This window comes from Plectropomus leopardus, chromosome 8, assembly GCF_008729295.1.
Source record: "Plectropomus leopardus isolate mb chromosome 8, YSFRI_Pleo_2.0, whole genome shotgun sequence".
Classification (NCBI taxonomy): Eukaryota; Metazoa; Chordata; class Actinopteri; order Perciformes; family Serranidae; genus Plectropomus; species Plectropomus leopardus.
The window spans coordinates 4,982,231-5,004,685 of NC_056470.1; the positions used below are offsets into that span (position 1 = coordinate 4,982,231).

General features: G+C 39.8%; 1 protein-coding gene across 2 annotated transcripts in view; it reads right to left on the bottom strand.

Annotated features, from left to right (window-relative positions):
- tafa5l (TAFA chemokine like family member 5, like) overlaps positions 1 to 22,455 on the bottom strand; it is a 69,002-nt gene that overhangs the window by 40,865 nt on the left and 5,682 nt on the right. For both annotated transcript variants that reach the window (XM_042492142.1, XM_042492143.1), the window contains exon 2: positions 7,274 to 7,423. In XM_042492142.1, coding sequence (XP_042348076.1) covers positions 7,274 to 7,423 — 150 coding nt within the window. The remainder of the gene's footprint in view (positions 1 to 7,273; positions 7,424 to 22,455) is intronic.

Here is a 22,455-nt window from a genome sequence, read left to right on the forward strand (position 1 = left end):
AGGCTACTATCCCACCAGTGGGGAATGATGGCCAATAGGCTGTCTTATCTGATCAGCATCAGCATATTGCCTAACCTGTTAAACTCACTTTATATATATATATATATATATATATATATATATATATATATATCAGAATCTTGGTTGCTGAGACTTGTTCCTGTCTGTTCTGTCACATTTAAGTTTTGCTGCAGATTTTTGGCAGCAAGTTTATACACGCCCACTCCAACAGAAGCCCCTTGTTTGTTTGCTTCTGCACTTGGCTCTCATTTAGCAATGTTACAGTTACAGTATCTCTCACTGAGTCCACATCCAAAAAAAGATCTGACGTCATCATCAGCCTTCATCGCACTGCTGCAAACAAAGCTGGACTGTGCAGAACAGATTGTGTGGTTTTTATTGTCTCTGGCATTGTTTCACCTGTGAATCACAACTTTAGAAAAATGCTTATTATTGCCAAAAAGACACAAGTGTTCCTCCAACAACATGACTTTCCAAGATTAGTTTATTGCCTCTGGGCCTTTACCATGCAGACTCGTAAAAGCCTTAAGAAATACAGGTAACTGCCAAAAGAAATCAGGCCAACCACTGACACTCTCACATGCCAGATCTGACAAATACTTGCTCTAACAGTTCTCTGTGTTGTCTGTTTTTTAGATTAGTTGGCCTTTATCATATGGTGGCAATGTAAATACAGACAGGATATATGGGAAGTGCGAAACTCCCGGAACTGAACCAGGACACTGCGGCTTTTCAAATTGCTCCTGACAAGACTTGCGTGACTAAAATTCTATGAATTCTGGATTATAGAAATGGTGTGTAGTACCTGGACTCCCACTGTCTCTGGCAGTCAGACATTGCTGAGAGCTGATTTCTCTTTTATGTGTCTTGCCCACTGAGTGACTGTACATTACTTTGTACTTTTGTGAAGTGCAAGGCAACACAACCAATTTTCCACAGATTTTATATATATATATATATTTGGTCTGGAGGACAGAAAGGACAGAAAAACTTGATTTACTTTGGGAAAAAGAAAAGTACTGGGATGACAAAAAAATGCTATAAACAAAACAGAATAAGATGATAGTACAATTAAGTGACTGAATGTACAACTCAAAAATATCCAGTTACAGGTTTTTCATCAACATGTATGTTCGAAAAATCTGGTGTTATCAGCAATGTTGTGCCACAATTGATCCATTGTTGGAGGTCTCGGTCTTGTCTCAGACTCAGCTGCTTTTTCTACTCAGTCATGTCTTGATCTTGGACAAAGAGGACTCAGGATTTTATGTCAAGATTACAACTGCAGGGCTATCATGACAATTGCTGTGCAAAAAAAGAGGTTGGGTACCAAAACCCAGCGCCAATATAGTGCTGGTTCCTATACAAGCGGTACTTACAGGACCAACTCACAACACAGATTTTGGTGCCAGGTTTTGTGCATATGTTGTTGCAATAAAGACAGAACGTGTGTTTGTGTGACAGGGAGGCCATCGTGAGCATAGCGGAGAGCATGGGGTTAAATGTGGCAGTACAGTGTGCAAACAGTTTTAGCTGTTTGTCACTAAATAAATGCTCAAACACACCAAGACCAAAGCTAAGTTTCTGTGTCTTGCTTACCACCTGCTGATTAAACTGGAGGGACTTAGCTCTGAAGTTGGCCCTCCATGGAAACCTGACCAGGCTCGCTTAAGGTGGACTGTTAAGGTGGACCAGCTAAATGACATTATTGAATGTCATTTTGTGTGTGTGTGTGTGTGTGTATTGAGTCATTGTTAAGGCACTGTGGCTGATTTAAAGATGATTGATTCGGCACTGGTATCGGAAAAAATCTAAGCGATAAAAGCAGGTGTTGAATGAAGATGGTTTAGTTGATTTCAGGTCCTTAGTGATTGTTTGCATTTGTTTGCTTATTGAGCACAAAAAAATTACCATGCCTAACTTCCACCTTTGCAATGACTTTTGATTATTTAACAATAACATTTGTCACAGTACACTTACACATACACACATATATGTACAGAATGCTAAAAGAGGTGAATTAAGAGGAATCTGTATTTGTTTTCATGGGAATGTGGATCTTTCAGATTAAATTGAGGAAGGTTTGCATGTTGTACATTTTATTGGTGTATTGCAGCATGGGACTTGCACTGGTCTTAGTTATAACTGGTCTTAGTTAAACTAACAGTTTAGGTGGTCTTGACTACAACAGCAGTTATCAGATTATTACAAAAGTTCGGGATAACACAGTATCAGGACAGTTTCTGGCCTTTGATTCCTCAGCTTTCATTAAAAGTCACTTTTCTATCACCTCACATCTTAAGAAGGCAGCAGTCCACTCCTGCTGCTGTGAAAGAGTTTTATTAAATTGACCCAGAGGACAGTGAGCCCTTGCTGTGTTAATAACAGCTCAGTGGAAAAAAGTGGAGCGAGCCAAAGCTTCAGTGAGAGACACAAATGAATAAACATGTCTAGAAGTCAGTAAATTGGTTTATGTGCTAAGAGGGGCAAAAGGGCATTTATGGACATTCACATCAAAAGCGAGTGTAAATAAATCCACCCTGAACTCAAGGTCACAGAGGATGTCTGAGCAGTGGCAGCATCAGACCCACTGCATTCTCATTCAATATGCAGAAACTCCACTTTAAAGCCTCGTGGTGACGGACACCATTTCCAGCCGTCAGCAGAAAGCCTTTAAACGAGCCTGCAAGCAACAGGTTGCATCTTTTAATGCACTGGCTATTAATGGAGTGTAGGGTGTGGTGCGGCGGGAAGCTTGTAATAATCAATTTCCTGCTGCTGTAATCATAGCTCTCTGTAAGTTAATTAGCATCTGTTGAGTGTTACAGAGAGGTGTCTGCAGAGAGGGGAGTGGTGGTTAAAAACGGTGCGCGGAGCGTGACACAGGCTGCGGAACTCCTGTCAGGGCTATTAGATTAAGGCTGACACGAGCCGTTGCGTGATGGAAGTAATGGTGCATCTGATGCATGTGATTGTGATATTGTGAGATCCAATCAGCAGCGCAGATGGACTGTGTCTCATCTGTCTTATCACTCTCCTCTAGATACTGTCCAATCAGAGAGAGGGCTCTAAAGTATAAAATTGTATCTTAGAAAGAGGGTGAACACCACACATTGAGCTGGAGTGTATTAAAAACACCACAGGAGGAGGAAAATCCAACATGAAGAAGATAAAAGAAGCAATTACTGATTTGCTGATGTCACAGCGGGCTGACTGGAGGAGGTCTAATGCACAAGGCCAATTACATAGTTAGGAGTCAAACAGTCTAAAAGGCATCAAAAAGGGGTGACGCGCAAAGTGATTATTGATTGGCTGGTTAAACGACCAAATTACATCGGCAGTTGCTTTTAATGGAGAAAGAAGGAAGCCCATTCTTTCTGTTCTATTGGACCTTTTCTGTCGGTTGCTGACTTTTATTCAGTGTCGAGGATGGGGTGGGTGATCTCCTTAAATGAAAGTATCATTTTGGTAACAATGTTCATGACATTATAACTTTCTGACTTATACTTCATCAGTAATGTTATTGGTTATTTATAATATTACAAACTATGCAGGATTTCGTTGAAAAATAGACTCTTAAGTACGCCCCTAAATCATCGTTTATGACTCACTCTCAGCGTGTGGCGGTGTATTTATCTGCAGAGAAGCTGCCCTCTGCCTGTAATTTTATTACCAGCTGCAGTTACTCCGGCAGCTGTTAACCATTTGCCCTAAGTGTAATTATTGTCTTGTTTTTTTTAAAAAAAAAGTTATTAATAACTTACGTGGAACTTTACTTTGTAACTTTTGGACTTGTTTGCCTGACCTGCTGCGGGACTGAATGAAGTGGAGGAGAGCTAAGCATAACACATCGCTGCGGTTCTGCCTTGCTTGCTTGTTTGTAATTAGGAGTGGGCGATAAATCAAATACACTCAATCGTGGCTTGTTCCACGTATCGTGGCTTGTTCCATGTGTATAAAATGACTTTATCACCAACATCGAGTATGGCGAGGCACTGAAGGAGAGGATGGAGATGAGAAGCAAAACAGACTGGCATATCTACTGTTGGACAGGTAGATGTCAGTAGTCATCTTAGTCAGTTTGCTAAAAGTATCAGCTTTTCCTTTACAACAAATGCAGCGTTTCTACAAAAGCAAAGTAGCTTGCAGTGTAGGTAGGAGTGGCCAAGTTTGAATGTTGTGTTTACAAACAGTAACCAACAATTTCTGCATAGTATACCTTTAAGGCTACTTGTCAATGGTCTGGCTATACTAGGCTTTGTCAGTTGGCATGTTTTGAATGCAGATTTGCGCAAAACTTAAGTAATATTTTCAAAACGTCAATGAAAGACAATTGCGAGATGACCACGTTTCCATATGTTATGCAACTTCTCTTCTTGCAATAACATTCCAAGAAGCATTGTGATGGATACTGAAAACATTAGCAGGTTTATTTCTATTGCAGCCACCGCACTAGCCGTCATTATTTCCAATCAGAGACAACATAGGCATGTTATTAGAGCAATAATGGAAAGTTAAGCCGTTGTAGTTATAGTTATACATGGGAGCGGCCATATGTGAGGTATTTTTGAGTGACTGAGTGATTAGCACGATTTCACAGTGGAGTTGTGGATTCAAAACATCCAAATGATCTGCTCAACTTTTAGTTATGTGATGCAATAACACCTCTTGTAGTGTTTATTTGACTCTTTGTTGTATGTTATGTGCCCCATGAAAGCAAAAAAAAAAAAAAGTGATCCTATTGCAGTTTTGCGAAATATTGCTTTTTAAAATGGCCTTAAATACCACCTCTTGTGAGCAAAAAACTTTTTTTCAGTTGACGGGCTTGCATTAGGTGTATTTTATATTTGCAAATTCAATTTGTGCAATTTTAGGGTTACTGGAAAGAAGCCTAGTGTTTGGTGGTAGGATTACGTTAGGGTTCTTGTTATAGATCAGACCTTCTGTAACCAAACACCTCCACACTACCAAAGTTGCTCACTTCTTTGGAACAAACGCCTCTATAGTGGAACCTTTAACAATGCTACTGTCACTTTCAGCTGCGCTTGCTGCTAATGTATGTCACAAAATCACTGATATAATGATGGTGTCCCAGCCACACTGAGAGAGAAAAGAACAGAAAGGAGTTCCTGTTTCAATAGAATTTTTTTAATGATGTTGTGACATGTGACATTTTAATGTCACAGCAGGAGCAGCTCAGGTGTAATGAATGAAGCATGGCGTTCAGACAGAGTGCTGAAGTCGTGCTTGTGTTGACAGATCGGCACCAGCTGTTTGCAGCATGCTTTACAACCACTGGCTCATTTACAACTGTATCTTGCAACATCCAGTCATGTTCATGCAGGTGTACAGCATGAATGTACATTACAGTGATGTTTGCTGTGCAGCTCAGTCCAGCACTCTAACCTCCGCCTCATGGCATATCTCATGTAATTGATGTAACTAAGATTAAATGTTTATGTATGAGTTTATTAAGAGGAATTAGCAGACTATTCAGTTCCAAATATGAGAGTCTCTGACTGAAATAGCATCAGTAACGACTACATTGCATTCAGATTTGCCAGGTGTAAGGACCTAATATTGTGCATGTTAGTTTAGTTCACTGGAATGGGATACATAATGGAATGGATCCATCAATAATGTTAATAGTTACACCTGTGTCATGATTTTTCATGATGTTCCTGTTATGTCAAAATGTCTGCCGTGAAAAAGATCCACAGATTCTGTTGTTGCAGAGTTAAAGGAGACCTAATATGCTCATTTTCAGGTTCATACTTGTATCTTGGCTTTCTGCTAGAACATTTTTATATGATTTAATGTCTTAAAAGAAGTTTTATAGCTAGTTTTGGGACAAAAATACACCTTGAACAAGTTCAGTTTCCACAAAAAAGTATTTTAGCACACCCAATCCGTACCCTTCCCCTTTGACTCCATTCTCATATCCCCCTTTTCCTGATATCTGTCCCTTCTTCTTCTTTAAGCTGACTCTAGTTGACCATTACACTCTCCATCTAGCCATCCACAAGCCTGTCTTCTCCCTTCATCCCTTCATCTCTTATCCTTTTATTCCTCACATGACCCTTCTAGTCTGCTCTGATTGGTCAGTGTGAGCGGGTCCTCCACATCTGTGCTCTCTCTCTGCACTGTCATTGCATTTAAAATTCCATTACTTGTCAATATCAATAATAATTTCATTTAGTCAGTGCTGTCTTTTTCTTTAATGTTTACTATTTTAGTTTTGTCAGTCTTGTTTACAATGTTTACCTATGCGTATTGGTCTGTTATGTATAGTATTTTAGTTGGTAAATGTGTTTTATATATGATTTATATGTGAACAAATTCATGTTATGCCTCCTATTACCACTCTCTTATCTGTATATCAAATATAAAGCTTCTGTCAGCAGCAGGTTATCTTGGCTTGGCATAAAGACTGGAGGAAGGAACACAAGCACCTGAAGCTCACTTTTTAACATTTTCTATCTCATTTGTTAATTTCATACAAAAACTGTGTGAGTGTAAAAGAGACAATTTGCTATTTTACAAGGCATTATGCTCCGCATGAAGTCTTGGCTAAGTATTTATAATATAACTTTACATCTTCAGCTTTATCTTCAACCTCTGTGTCATAAAAAGCTCTGAGTCAAGAATTTATCCAGTGTTCACTTGGTGAGCATTTAAAGCCAGATTTTACATCAAACAAAAAATAAATGCTCAGAGAGTAATTCCAAATTAAACACAACACCGCTGTGCACGTAATAAAGTGGTGTAAGGGAGGGATTCATGCCGCAGACCCCATGTAGACAAACAGAGGGGTCTGACCTGCTGCCAGAATATTGTTGTTCAGTCTGTAATAAGTTATAAGGTTACTACAGGTGAGACAGCAGTAACTATGATGGGAATAGTAATGACTGTACTTAAATAAATGGGATAACCTCCAGCGAATTAAATTACAGTCAAAATGAAAGTGTTTCTAATGTTCCCGAGGACCAGCTGAGAAACCTTTTTTAATTAATTCAACCTTTATTTATCCACAGAATGTTACTACTTCTCAGCGCACCCCCTTCTTCACATAAATATATTTGAGATTGCTATTTCAGTGCCTTGCACCAGGGGAATAAAGCAGGGGAAAACATTTATTAGGCACATTGTTCACCAGCTTCTCTAACCATTGGGCCTTTTGTTTTGATTCAATCCAACTAAAAAAAGTCAAATCTGCCCTCCTCCCTGGGGCTAGAAAAGTCATTCAACTCACCGTCTACACATGCCGGCCTCGCCCTGGTGGTCCCAGCAATCTGGCCTCTCCGGCAGGCGCAGCGGGCCGTCTGCCTGGCGATGGTCCGTCTGGGAACGCTGCTGTCTCTGTTGAGCATCACTATCTCACAGGTTCCCACTGCCAACTGGCCTGCCGAACACAGCAGTGAGGAACAAAGTGCACTGCATTAGCATAATGAGACTGTAATGAACATATTACTGAGGAGCAACTGGTCTTCAAAGTTACAAACAACAGGCAGCCTGGACGCAGGACCCTCTTTTTGGTCTGTGTAGCACTTAATAGTATGATTCTCTCATTTGCAGTCTCAAATAGAAAAATGAGAAACTGAATTCAAACTTTAAAAGCAGCAGGCGTGGAGTGCTTCTTCAAATTTAATACAGTATGGCTGGCTGCTCTGTTGATAAAAGTGTCTTATAGTGATCATGTGGAAAACAATGTTCCTTCCAAGGATCTGTTAAAAGGACATTTTCTGTTTTACCAGTCATAACTGCAAGCTAACAAGCCTACAAGTAGAAAGCTCCAAGATATAAAAGTGCTGAAAGGAAGAAACAGATTGACTGTGTTTGAAAGATAATCTTAAAGGTTTTTCTATCTGAGAGCATGAATATTCTCAAAAGATTTTAGACCATTACATTGCAAGATATCAAGACTGTTCTCAAGACAATATCAACAACACAGGGCATTCATACAAAGGTCTAAAATTACCTACGTTGTGATGTGAATGATTGAACAGATTATAAAAATAATTCATACAATTTTTTTATGATGTCGTTTGCATTGTGGAAAGCAATGACAAAAACCACATTGTCCTACCAATAGGAGTGCCTAGACATACTTTGTTGTGTAGTTTGGAGAACTTGTTGAAGATATCCTGTGTGCTCCAGTGATAGTTTAATTTCAGTGTGCTGTGAAAGGAAAAATTCATGGTGTTTCCAAAGTTTAAAAAGTTGTCATCATCTGGGAGGCATCAGTGTGCATGAAAAACTTCATGACTACCTGTTCATTAGATCTTCAGATTTGTCGTGCCCAATTTTGGTCTGATGGTGGTACTAGAGGGAAGGTCAGAGGATCCCCAAAGCATTGGACACAGGCCCTCAGGAGACAGTAGAAATTCATGTCATGTGGACCTAAAAGACGTTTACCCGTTGACTTACATGGTGAAAGAGATGTCAATGGATACATTTTGTTGAGCATCACACACCCCAGGAATCAGAATTTAAACCATTCATTCCAGTAACATTTAGAAAGTCTACAACAGCTGCAAGATAATTATTCTAAGAATTATAATAAATAGTTTGATCCCCATTCAAGTTAGCAGAACTGGAAGTAGACAGCTCGGTCGGCGGAAGTCTCTAGTGTGCCTGCTCTATGGGCTACACGTGTGGGTAATGTTATACACGGCGATTGAACTTTTTTGGCTTCATGCGCCTCTAAGACGCTTTTAATAGAAATGGACCTGGTCCTGCCTCCAAGGGAGGCGGTAACATAGCTTCTGAACGGCATCTGACTGCAGCACAAGAAAACTGATGTCGATACATTTAAGAATTTTTCTTTAATAGCTGCAACATCCATGTATTTACAAATCATGTCGGTTCTCTTCATAGATCCATGGTTAGGCATTATTGTCTGAATACTGTGCATATATATAATACTTACATGTTTTTTGTGTAATGTGCTGATTAGCAAATGTTAGCATACTAACATGCTAAACTAAAATGATGAATATGGTTAACATTATTCTTGCATGCTAGCATTATATTATGAGCACATGAGCATACTGATGTTTGCATTTTGCTCAAAGCACTACTCGGATGATTAAAGGTCCAGTTTCTATGATTCAGGGAGATATATTGGTAGAAATAGAATAAAATATTCATAGCTATGTTTTATGAGTGTATTGCCTCAAATTATGAATCATTGTTTTTTTGTTACCTTAGAATGAGCAGTCTATATCTGTATAAGGAGTGAGCCCTCTTCCACTGATTCCACCATATTGTCTCTGCAGTTGCCCAGAATGGACAAAGCAAACATTGACTTTAGATAGAGCCTTTTGCATTTGCCATGGTAGAACGCCTATTAGCTTGATATACAGGTGAAGTTTCATTTGGTTGCAATCTACAACTTCACCACAAGATGCCTCTTAATCTTTCACATGAAACTGAATTTAAATGAGGAGATTTGGATAATTTTACATTATAATTGTATTCAATATCAGTATTACAATGTAATGTATAAGATGAAGACCAAACCTCAAACATAGTTAATACCCCAAAATAGTGCTTGAGATCATGTTCAAAATCTCAATTTTACATTTGTCCCAAAGGCAACAATACTATGTTTTATGATACTTAAAATCACTTAAAATCACTCTTTTGCATTTTTAATATGACTAGTGAAGTCGTTAATGCAGCATGGACCACCGGCTGAAATAATGCGTGACTTGGATGACATGGCAGTAGCTGCTGGGCACTGTGGTCCTACAACAGACCAATTTTCAAGGCAAGTTAAGCTCTATTGAAACGGCAAATGGACAGAATGTTTTAAAGTGATGATTACCTTGCTCAGAAATCTCCGTGGTGTGTGTGTGTGCATATGCGCTATTCTTACACTTCCATCCAAGCACAGAGAATTACTTCAGAGTTCTCCAGGCATTACAAATTGATGGATGACTCCCTGGCCAGGGATCTGTGGCTAAGCAGGTTTTTTAGAGTTTCAAGTTTGTCAGAATGTGATCTCTAAACTAATTACACAAACTGGAAAAACTTACAATTCACAAGGGTGTCTAGCTGCAAATGGACTACTTGGGAGGGGTAAAAATAATTCATGAATAAATGTTCTTCATCATCTTGACTTTTTCATGTCAGGGGAGTAAAAAGAGTTGATAAAACACTTTGTAAACTTTTCACTTAACTTTTTACTTGGCAAGTTGCGTGATGAAATGAACATGATTCCAAATTGAATAACGTTCATTTTAATTATTGAGTGAGTTTGGATGATTAAGATTTTGTAACACCAAGAGATAAATATCTAGCAACAAGAGTCACTCAGGATTCCTACTATCCTCGAGGTGAAGACATTAGCTTTGTGCCCTGCTTGTACATGTTATAATGCAAAAAGTTATGGGACTAAATCCTGAGAGAAAACACAGCTTGGCCTCCAGCATTGTTCTAGCAACTCCAGCAGCCGAACTGTCGCCAAATGCATCAGGTCACCATTTGCTTCTGACATAGGAAACCACTTTTGCTCAACACAGAAAAGCAAAAAGAACAAAGAGGAGGCAAAAACAACAACAGGACACTACATCATCAACAGCCTACACATGTAACATCTGCAGCTAAGTTTGCCTGTCACAGATTGGACATCACAGCAATAGCAGACCAGTAACAGTAGTGTAGCAAATAATAGTGTAGTGTTGCAAAGTACCTGTAAAAATTTAGTTATGGTGACAACCTTGCTTTTGTGGTCACCCACCTACTGATTTGAAATCCAACTTTCGTATTCCCAGATTCATTTTAGTAATCGATGCATGTGCAAGCCAAAAAGCAGCAAGTAGCCTTGGGTGGTATCACGGTATTAAGGTATACCAGGGTACTTAGAAATCCCATAGGTATGTTTGTCAATATTGTCATAAATACAGTTGCCCCTCTTTCTGTTAAACTCATTGTACATAGTGCACAGCATGCACCACCTGAGCTCAGTCTCCGGTCTCTACTGGTGGAACAGGCAGCTGAGCTGAAAGACACCGTGATACCTAGTGGTGCAGGGATAAGTTACAGCACTGTAAACAGCTTGTGGCCAGCAATGGTAGAAATAGACTGTGGGGATTGATGGCATTTTTTTTACATCTAACTTGGTGAGTTAAGGATTTATTTAGACCAGTGATTTATGGATCAGTGGACTTACTAAATAAATTACTAGCAAGACTAACCAAGACGGTTTAGGTGAGTTTTTTGTTTATGTTGAGTTTGAATGAAGTGTATTTTTTGATGAGTAGTAGTGTAGTGTAGTGTAGTGTAGCAAATTCACAACATTGCAGTTTTTCATTACAGCCTTACTTTTGTTGTCATGTCCCTACTGATTTGAAATTCAACAATCATATCCCCAGATTCTTTTATGAGTGATTGGTGCACATGCATGTCACAAACAGCAAGCTAGCTTGGAAGATGAAAATACTCACTTTATGCATCTGGAAATATTCCCACAATTGTGATTTTATCAAGAGGAAAGACGACAAGAACAACATTGCTGCAGGTAGTGGTACTAAGATGTAGTACCTCAAACCTCCTGAAACACTAATTACGCCTGACAACACAACAATGTGAAGCTACAGGAAAAACACCCCACCACAGGTGAGCCCTCCTGGGCCATAGAGGTTGGCTGTAGTCCTGCACTGGCTAAACAATCAAAACTGGATTGTAATTGGGTGCAGTTGCAGGCTACAAGCAACAAAAAACGAATGAAGCTTGTGGCTGGATACATGGTGGATGAAATGTTGCATATCTCCATTATTGATTCTCCGTCTTTCATATAGATCCTTGGGAAAATATGTCTATATATGTCTGTTTTGGAGCGAGCCTAAAGTGGACATTTGATGAATTTTAGATTTTTGCACTCTGCATTGGCTTCATTTTTCATCCTCAGAGGTTGCTGCTTGGGTGAAACAGAAAAGTAATATAACGAGCAATGTAACAAGTACCTTAATGCCAGGAATAAAAAGTAAAGAAATAATATTACCTTTGAGCAGCAATGATTAATAAATTATCATTTTTGAGCAATGAGCACTACACTGCAACAGATGCAGCGCCTAAATCTAACTTCCAGGCACAAGAAATCTACGGTCCTCAGAGACTGCCATGTCGCCTCCACTGTGCAAAAGCTCATGGATGACTTTGATAATCAAGCAGTCACAGGAAACTTCCCAACAGCCACAGGCAAACAAAAGAAGAGGTGTAACAATGATGTTTCCAGTGTTGGGATTTATTAAATGAACCCTCTGCATGGCCTTTTGTAGCTGACAGTCTCATTGAACACTTAATGTTGAGGTAGCAGTTTTGTTTGGGTAAATTATTTGGAAACCCGAGGGAACATATTTAATTGTCTTTTATTGAGGTCTTCCTGGCGTGTTTGAGGGAATTATTAACTGTTAATAGTCTTGTGTTTTATAGATAAACAAGCTTTAATCACAGTAAATTGCTCCAGGGCGTCTGCTGCTTTCAAAAACACATTTCGAAAGAACACATCCAATATGACACATTTTCCATAGCACCTTTGTCATTTAAAATCAAAGGGAGATTCGTTGCAGAATCAAATGAGAACTAAGAGCTGAATCAATAACCTGATGAACAATATTAAAATGTGAGTACATTGATTCTGACTCTGCTTGAACTCAGCACATTTCTTAATGCGTGCAATATAAATGCATGTGAAGTTAAAGAACTATATCAACTTATTTCCTCTGGGTTGAACAATAAAGCTTAGAGAAAGTTGGGGAAACTTACTTCACCTTTGAAATGATCTGGAAAAAGTAACAGTAAAGTATTGAATGGAATGCTGCCAGTGAAAGCCATTCAGGCTGACACTGAAATAAAATCAGCTCAGTGAAGGTAGATTAGAGAAGAGTCTGTGCTGCAGTTCCTGTAAGGTCATTCCCTGGCATTCACCAACCATCACTCCTTTGCATTGCCGTTTTTTGTCGCTCCCCAACACCCTCAAAGGTTCATTAAGTGGGATGCTAACTGCTGTATAGCATGAAATGACTGTAATAATGGCAAAGGTTGAAAGGGTTGTTGATCAACACAAATGACTCATAAAATTGACTCGGCAGGCGCTGAAATGTTTCAGAAGCCACTAAGTTTCAGAACAAGACATGTTGGAAATATTCCAGGGGATGATTGTGGTTAGGTCTGATTATGGGGACCATGTGACCTTTCTGTTAGCAACATTATAAGGTCAAAATGCCTCGTGGTAATGGCTGGATTCACTCACTAAGGAGCTACAGGGCAAAAATGAACTTTGGGCCCCAATGACCACCCAACAGATTATTCCAACTCTGAAGATATAACATTATTTTAGATGTGGCTGTTCTGTAACAAATGAATGAACTGGAGGATCAAGGCCCTGTGACTGCTTTTCCTGGTCGGTAATCCAGCCCTGCTCCTGACCTATGTCAAATTATGAATTTACATAAACATTAAGGTCTAAATTATACAGAAAATGGAACTCACTAATTTTTACAATAAAATTCCCTTTCCTTTAGTGTCCTGTTTGGTCAGTTTTTCCCCTGGCTAACACTTTGGCCCATAAGAAAGGCTGAGTTTTCCCAAAATTCATGGTCCCCTGAGGATGTACCCTAATGATGCTGACGAATTCTTAGTCTTATGTAGCTGGATCTATCTCCAAGGTGCTGTAGTAGTGCAAGATCTGGCAACTCATAACATCATTGTACTCTAGGGGACATATGCTCTGGCTTGTTGTCTTTAAACCAATCACAATCGACTTGGCCAGTACTAAGCCCAGGATGTAGCACGCCTACCCTTGCAAAATAGTTTTGGAGGGACTTGTTTTGGTTAAACATTTGCACTTAGGGAGAAGAACACTGTCATTATTATGGCTGGTTCTCTTTACAAGAAAACGCCACAAAAAAACAGTTGGCCCAATAGTTATACGTTGACAGTGTGATGTAACTTTTAGTGATAAAAAAGACAAACCCGGTTCAATAACTGTTGTCCTGCTTCATGAATAGACCGCTGATAAACTGAATGATTATATTGACTCTGTACCACTTTATACCATAGTTTGAAGTCTCTGTCACAGAGATGAGGACATACAAAGATGTTTGTTTTACCTCAACTTCCTTGCTTCCCTTTCAAAACAAAAGCTATCTGTCTGTGTCTCTGTAGACAGAATGAGTTCAGAATCAGTTGCTGATACAGTGCATTTTATTTTGAAACATTAGCAGGACAGGGTTGTCAGCTGTGCAGGAGCTTGTATAACTTCATAAATGAGTGGAATATGTGCTTATAAATATGAAAATACAGCACTCGTATCAGCAGGTAGCGGTATGCCTTAAGGCTCAGTTAAGACTGGATTATTTTGATGCAGAAAGAATGTACTAGTTATAATTATCTCTGTTAGAGAAAGTTAGTGTTTTTCAGATTGCACTAATTTTACTGTAAGATGTTTTGTTGGACTGCTAGATTTGAGGTTTTTTACAGTGACAAAGAGTAACTGTTTTGTTACTTCTCCTAAAAGTGACTTGTATTTTACATTGTTTTATTTATTTTGCTGTTGGATTGCTAAATGTAGATTGCACTACATTCCTTTTACTTGAGCGGAACAAGCTCTTGCATTGATTTTATTTTGGAGACACTTATCATATCAGACTGTAAAATACAGATTACCGGTTAAGACTGGGCTATTTTTGTTGGGGAATAATGCCCTGCAGTGTTTTTAAATTTTCTGCAAATTTGTTGTTATATTAATTGAGTAATAAAAAAAAATAATAGTTAGATCGATAAAAAAATAATCGATAATCGATCAATCGAAAAAATAATCGATAATCGATTAATCGAAAAAATAATCGATAGATTAATTGCCAAAAAAAATAATTGTTAGGTGCAGCCTTAGAGGCGTGACTATACTGTAGCTCTGGAGGAGCTCACTGGGCTTTTTTTTGGTCTGCATTCACAAGATGTTTTATTCTTTGTAGATCTTTCTAGCAGTTGACCGAAGGAACAAATAAAGCATGCCTTGTTGCACAATTCATACTTTTGTGAAAATTTTCAGTGTGTAAGCCATATACTTGGAAATTGTTGTTGTTTCCTATACCTAAGGAGATTCTGAAAACGGTAACAGCAGATAGTTGTAGTGGGGAAAATTCTGGGCAAAGTAGTCTGCCAGTGGCAGGCTTATAGTCACAGTCTATATCCGGGGAATCAGACTTATGAATCCTTGACCTTTCTTCTAGCACCACAATCGGGTCAAATTTTCCATTTGCACGCAAGAACTCAATCAAATCAGAAGATCAGATTGGCATGAAATGACACTTTCACAATCTCAGAGAAGATGAACCCTTTTCATTTTTAACGCTCCACAAGCTTTCCTTCAGCTCCACTGCCTCAACATTGCAATCTCTAGGGCCTGCCAGCCAGCCTTAAGGCTTTTGTTGAAGTATATTCCCGTCAGTCAGTAACCATACTGTTAACCTTTGGCGGGCTAACAGGACACATCTGCATCTCAATCACTGGATTAGTGGATAAGTACTTGGTCTCGGTGGCAGCTTGTGCTGATTAAGGCTGATAAGATTGGTATATTTTTTGCATGAAATTGTTACCTATAGTCTTGGGAGTCATAAGGGAAAATCACCTCCGCAAAGAACTGCTATGCACATTTCATTTCATAGCATCAGCCGTACTGCACACCTTCCCCCACCCATTGCCCACCATTCAGCATACCCTCCACTCTCTTTTTTTGCTGAGGCGAGTCCCTGTATACTTACTGGGTGTTCGGAGGACAGAGGTGCCATCAGATATCAGTGCTCTTTGCCATGTTTCAGCACTGAACAGATGAATGGGCTTCATGCAAAAAGCCTGAAGGAGGAGAATAGTAAGGCGGCGGGGGGAGGGGGAGCTTTGTAAACTGCCCTCAGCCACAGCCGGCGCTCCATCATACGTACAGGAGTTAATTCATCTGACAGGGGGTATCTGTCACTCAGCGGCGTGAGGACACTTGGCCTCGTCTCTGTTTCACATGATGAAATGCGCATACGGCTGCGGCGGCGTGGAGCTTGCCGAGTGAAGGATGGCATCACGTTGCCGTCCAGGACTCTGGATCCTGTCAGACATCTAACGGGCTACAGGACGACGATACAGAGTGTAGCAACTGGCTCTCAGCACTGACTGGCAGCCTGATGACCTTATCACTGAATCACAACACTACACAAGTGCAAAGTGGCAGCGCAGATGCACAAGGAGTTCAAACACATACACACACACACACGACTTAGAGCAAAGACTTGAGGCTGTGCTCCACATATCAGCGCTTTGATCAGACACACTGCAGATCACCAAAGTACAGGAGCACAAATATCTTAGTATCTCTGCCTGAAATAAGCTGCCAGGAGTCCACAGGAGCTTTCAGTGTTACCCTGATTCAATGTGCGTCATTGTAGGGCTGAGAACTTCTGGGCTTGATGAGGTTATTAAGTTACATGATGCTGGCTCACCCTGGCAATGTACAGCGAATAAAGACAACTACTAAATATCATCTATTCTGTAAACGTCACAATCTGTTCCTTAAAAAAGTATTTCACTGCTGGAAAGATGGCTTTTTAATAAAAACAGGAAATCTATGCAAGAGAAAGACACAAACTACTTTTAAAATTGATGCTACATGACCAGAGAAAACAGAGAAAAAAGACACTTTGTAGAAAACCTACAAGTACCAGGATACCCTGCGCTCCAACAGACCAATAAACGCTCCCGCTGGTGGGTGAAACAATGCGAATTTGTATGTGTGAAACAAAAGTGGCAAGCCGGCAAGAATCAATCTTGTATGACAGTTAGATGGTAAGCTAAAGCATGTTTCTGAAAACATTTGAGGTGACAAAATGGGCAATGCAGTAAAAGAATGTTGGTTTATATTTGAACATCGCTTCTTAGTTTTATCATTTCATCTCTGTTTTTTTTTTTGGTCCCTTTTTAACTGTGCAGGAAGCAGTATGGCGCCCACTTCCTGTTCACAAACTCTTGCTATTACAACTAAACACAGCACTAAAATGTGTTTCTTAAAACATTTTAGGGGAGAAATAAGGAGTGAGCCCTAAGACCTGGAAATGAGTTAGCATTTTAGCGCCTCCAGTGTTGAAGTTGAGGTTTTTAGTTAAAGCTTGAAATTAGGTTGGTGATTCACACAAGTTTTGTTCTACAACATACAAAACGTCAGTAAATACCCCACTGTGAAATCTGAAGCTTTTAAACAGTGGCTAAAGGAGACTACAGAACGTCATCTCGCCAAACACGGCTTTAGAGCCTTGTTGTGGTGGCAACTTTGAGTTATGCAGCTGTAGTGTATTTTGTTTATAGCCTAACACTAGGGTGTTTCCTCTGGCGACTGCATTTAGGCTTTAGAGATCCTTAAAGTTGTGGACATTTGTAAAGACTATCTTCTTGAACAAAAGATGTAAGTATCGTAAACATTTGTTTGCCACAGAGCTTATTTTCTGCAACAATTCAAAATTCAATGGGAAAATCCCATAGACTTTTTGACAAGGGGACCAATGCAAGACTAACTTTCGCATCAGCCAATAGAAAAATGTCATTCCTGGAGCACTTTATTGGATCAGCACTGCCTAATTTTACTGTTTGATGGGATTTCAGTGCGAGTTTAAGAGACAGAAAGAGAGAGGGGTGGGTCTGTCTCTTGATGCACTTCTTAACTCTTTGTGTCCCATGTTGGTGGCATGGGTAGCAGGCAAAACGTAAATGCGGAAGTACAGCCTGAAGTTTGAGCAAGAGCTTAAGAAAGACAGCAAAACTCTGGATGATGTGTTTTGCATCAATTTGTGTTATTTAGCAGAGTTTCGTTTTGCCAAGACGGGAGGGACAGTATCGAGGCACTGGTTAGATGGAAGGAAGTTTACCACAGTTCATTTACGCATACTACACACATTTGATTTTGATATAAAGCTGATTGAAAATTGGAAAAGTATCCCTGTAATTAGACAGATGTTCTTAGAATGAAACATTTATTTTGTTCTATCTTATCTTAAGTTCTTGTGTCTTTAATTAAGACTGTGCAGATCCATCAGTAGTTAGCCCTGACTGATAAAATACCTGTATCAGATTGAGCAGACAAACACATGAGACACAGCCCTGCTGCACTGAAGCCAGACTGGGAGCTGTGAGAAAGGCTCTGCTTCTCCTCAGGGAATTTGCCATAAAATTATATGACAGCCTGCACTGAATGAACTATGACAAGAATTCCATTTCCATATTAAAACAATCTTCCTTTATAGATTGTAATTACTTGCGGGAGGCTAAAGATAGAAGTGAGGTTTTATTGCAAAGAGCGCCTCTGCAAACTAGAGTTTCCAACCGTATTTATTAAAAAAAAATCCCACTCCTTGTAAAGCTAGTTTAGTTTATTATTCATGACAATATATGTATTGTATTTGGTATTATTCCCCCATAAAGACACAGCTATAGAGCTGAGTGGTGCTGTGCTGGCTTGGCTCAGACATCCTGGCATTGAATCTAACCAGTTTTTCCCTGAGAGAGTCAATCACACTCTAATCACTACACTGGCATACAATAATAAGTGTGAGTGATTATCTTCATTGCGTTGTATGTTCCTTTCTTGATAGAAGTGCCGTTCTCGAGGATGAAAATGGGGCTGCCAACAAAGCGCCAATTTCAAGCGCATGGCAATCATATTAATGTGCATCAAATCAGATATGAATTCAAGTGATCTTTTGTGGAAGATTTAAAACATTGTCTGACACGTTACAAATATGAATGAGGCAGGTAATCAGTCAGAATTGATTCTGTGGTGGCTGCAGTTATCAAATTTTCAAATGTAATGAGTGATGACTGAATCCTTCTTATCACCGCAAATCTTCAGTCCATACGATTGTCTCATACTGCGCAGATTTATTCTGTTCTCCTCAAAATCTCATGTTCACGGCTGCAAATAACTATCATTATTGATTATAGATGAACTCAACTATCTAAAATGGACTGCTTTTATATTGTGCTGTCAACCTGAGCAGGACAAAGCACTTCACAAAGCCCCTCATTCAAATACACACAAACATAACAATGGCGGTGGAGATGCCATACAAGGCGCAATTTGAGGTTTTTGTTGAAGACACCTCTAAACGTTTTTTTCTATTTTGTCTAAACAACAATCCAAAATCTGAAAATATCAAATTTTCTTTGAGAAAAGCGGCAAACCCTCACATTTGACAATCTGACACAGGAGAATAGGCTTCATGCAAGGACCAATTATACACACAGACTTGTTCTAATGCAGCATAAGTGATTTAAGAGAATATGTTGCATTCACAAAGTTTCTCTTTTTAGAATATTTTTGCTTCGTAAGAACAATACAAATAATAATAAAAATACCAACTAGTTGTTGCATGAGCCCATTTGTTGGATTTCTGGCCTCATGATTAAATTATTCACAATTAAAAAGGTAATCTAAGTGAGTTTATCTGGATATACCCTCCAATGTTGCTCCAACTTCACCTGCAGAGCAAACACCTAATCTTCCCCTCATGCCCATTCTGATCTCAAAGCCCTCACTGTTATTAACAACTCAAGACGACATCCAACAGCAATCTCATTCAAGCGAGCATATGCTAGTCAAGGCAGCCACGAGCCAAGTGCATCTCATTACCTTAACACCGTTTGACGGCAGCAGCGCAGTGGGTAGCATGTAATAGGACACCAGGTGAGAGAGGCAGATGTTTGACTGACCCCATACTATACGCTTCCTGACACCGCCATCATCCGCTGCTGCTAAACAAGTAGGGCAGCAGAGCAGCGGAGTGAACCACGTGCTTTATATTAATTTGCTTGCTTTAAAGGGAATACCATGGCGTGATTTCAAATGCCATTTGAATACTCTACAGCAGTCCGATCAATATTTATGCAAGTGAACAACTCTGCTGAAGTCGGAGGACCTGTAATGGTACCTAAGTATGCTATTTAATCTAAAGCTGACAGGAATTTATCAGGAACGATCGTGAAGGGAAGCATGGGAGCAGCAGGGGTGACTCCTGGAGATGAGGGTGTGTGTTATGCTATTAGAGGATGAAGCTCATTTATCCGCAAGCAGTAAAATAAGCACTGTGCTGGCCCGCAGTTAGTCCACCATTTATTGTTCTGGGGGAGCAGCTCACACCCTGGTGGCAACACAGGTTGGAGTTTTCTGCTCTAAAAAAGCTCCTCATGTTCAAAAAACCTGCATCGTGTTAACATATGGGGATTTTTAAAGCTGCACCGAGCATGGGTTTTATGCAGTCACGAGCACCCAGTGGGGCTGCAGGGGAAAAAAAGAGAGAAGCACTGCACCCCCACCAACTGAGATGCCGGAGATGTGCTCTATTTGCCCAAATTTAATTCTCGTGTCAGGTGTGTACACTACTACACCCACGGGGAATGACAAATTGAAACTTCTGAAAGCAGCAGTAAGATAGCGCTCCCTCGGGAGAAAGCTGGACTCAACAGTGTTAGATTGTTTCCTTTCTCACTGGAAAGCAGGAGCATGCTGTTTAGTTTGCTAATGTCAATTTACTGGACTTCCAGTTCAATTTGTTTTTTTTAAAACACTCTCTTACATCCTGCCATTGTGTGACATTGCCAAGGGCTGCTTTTAAATAGAAAATATTCCCCTTATATACAGCCAGTGCTTGGACCGACTCTAGCTACTTTTACACTGCCTGTTCAAGGTGGGAATATCGCACCATTATGCCACCTTGTCGTTCTGTATATAAGGTACAATTGCGGAATGCGGGGACAGAGTTGTCTTGCCTTTAAGAACCTATGGAGGTAGTAACAGCACCAAAACTGTCTCTGTATAAACAGGAAAGCTGGGAAGAAGGGACCATATGCAGGACTTGTTACTAGGGTTGCAACGGTATGAGATTTTTGAGGTACGATAACTGTATAAGAAAATATTGTGGATTCACAGTATCACAATTATTATCATCAGTTACAAAGTCCCTTACAGAAATGAAAACAGAAGGGCTTTTATTACTGTAATTTAAACTTGAAGCCATTTAAGAAGTATGTCTTAAAAGTCTCCCTTTTGAAAATAACTAAAGATTCTCTTGCATTTTTTTAATACATTTGATAAGCAAATGTATATGATATGATAACCGTCAGTTTCTATACCACAGCATAACGTAAAACTGGTATACCGCTGCAGCCTTCGGTGCGGCGTTTTGACAATGTGTTATGTGTGCATCCCTCTGCAGGAGATTTTGCATTTAGCGGCTAACGCTAAGAAGAAGAGGAAGAATTGTTATTGTTTATAAAATGCTGCTGACGCATATGTTATATGTCACACTAGGCTTGGGCAGTATGTAATAGTTCACATCTTCCTGAAATTTCACCGGTTTATATGCTTTATGACACTACTTTTTTTCAGCTTTTCAGAGAAATGAATACAGAATAGAAACCCACAAAATGTTAAGAAAAGTAAGTCTTACACCAGTATTTCTCATTGTACAGAGAAATACAACTGTGCACCTTTTGAATTCAACTTTCTGTTGGTCACGGAAGATGGGCGAGGCTCAGTTGCCTCAGTAACTCATCATAAAGCACACTTCATTCAAATTCTAAAGAAACTAAATAAAACTTACCCAAACTGTCTTGGCTACTCTTGCTAGTGATCTAGTTAGTAAGAACTACTGTTCCAACAACCACCAGCCCTGGTTTGGTCAAAATAAATCCTTAATTCACCAACATAGAAGTAGAAAAACATTCAATAATTCCCCATAATCTCTCTCTGCCATTGCTGCTCGCCAGCTGTTTACAGTCCTGTAAGTCATCCTTCCACCACTAGGTGTCGCTCTGTCTTTCAGCTCAGCTGCTTGTTTCACTGGTAGAAACTGAAGACTGAGCTCTGATGGTGCGTGCTGTGGCCTGCATACGATAAGTATAATTAAAAGACAAGTGCCTGTATAAATTGTAATACTGTGATACTGCCCAAGCCTATGTCACCCTAGAGGTTGATGGCTGTGTTAAACGTCGCACCTCTTTTGGTCCCATGATGCTGGCATGCTATCACACACTTGAGCAGAATGATGCTGCCGTTGTTTGGTTCTGTCTAAACATGCAAAGGTGGCCCAAAGAAGGTACCTAGTAGTGGCCCTATAGCATGATCTCTGTGTAAAATTGTAATTTAGGTCTGGTCTGCGACACGTCTCGGACAGTCCACATGATGGAGGTGGCTCCTGATAGATTTCTGTTGCAGCGATGCAGCACACTCCACTCAGGGCTGCAGAGATATTACAATGTAGAGTACACTCAGACAATTGGTTGTGGATGAATAGAGGCTTGAGGCATAAAGAGTGAACGTACAATATGCCTTGCAAAACCAAACAGTAGCTCTGCTGAATACAATGCGGAGAGGACGGTAAAGCCACAGTGACT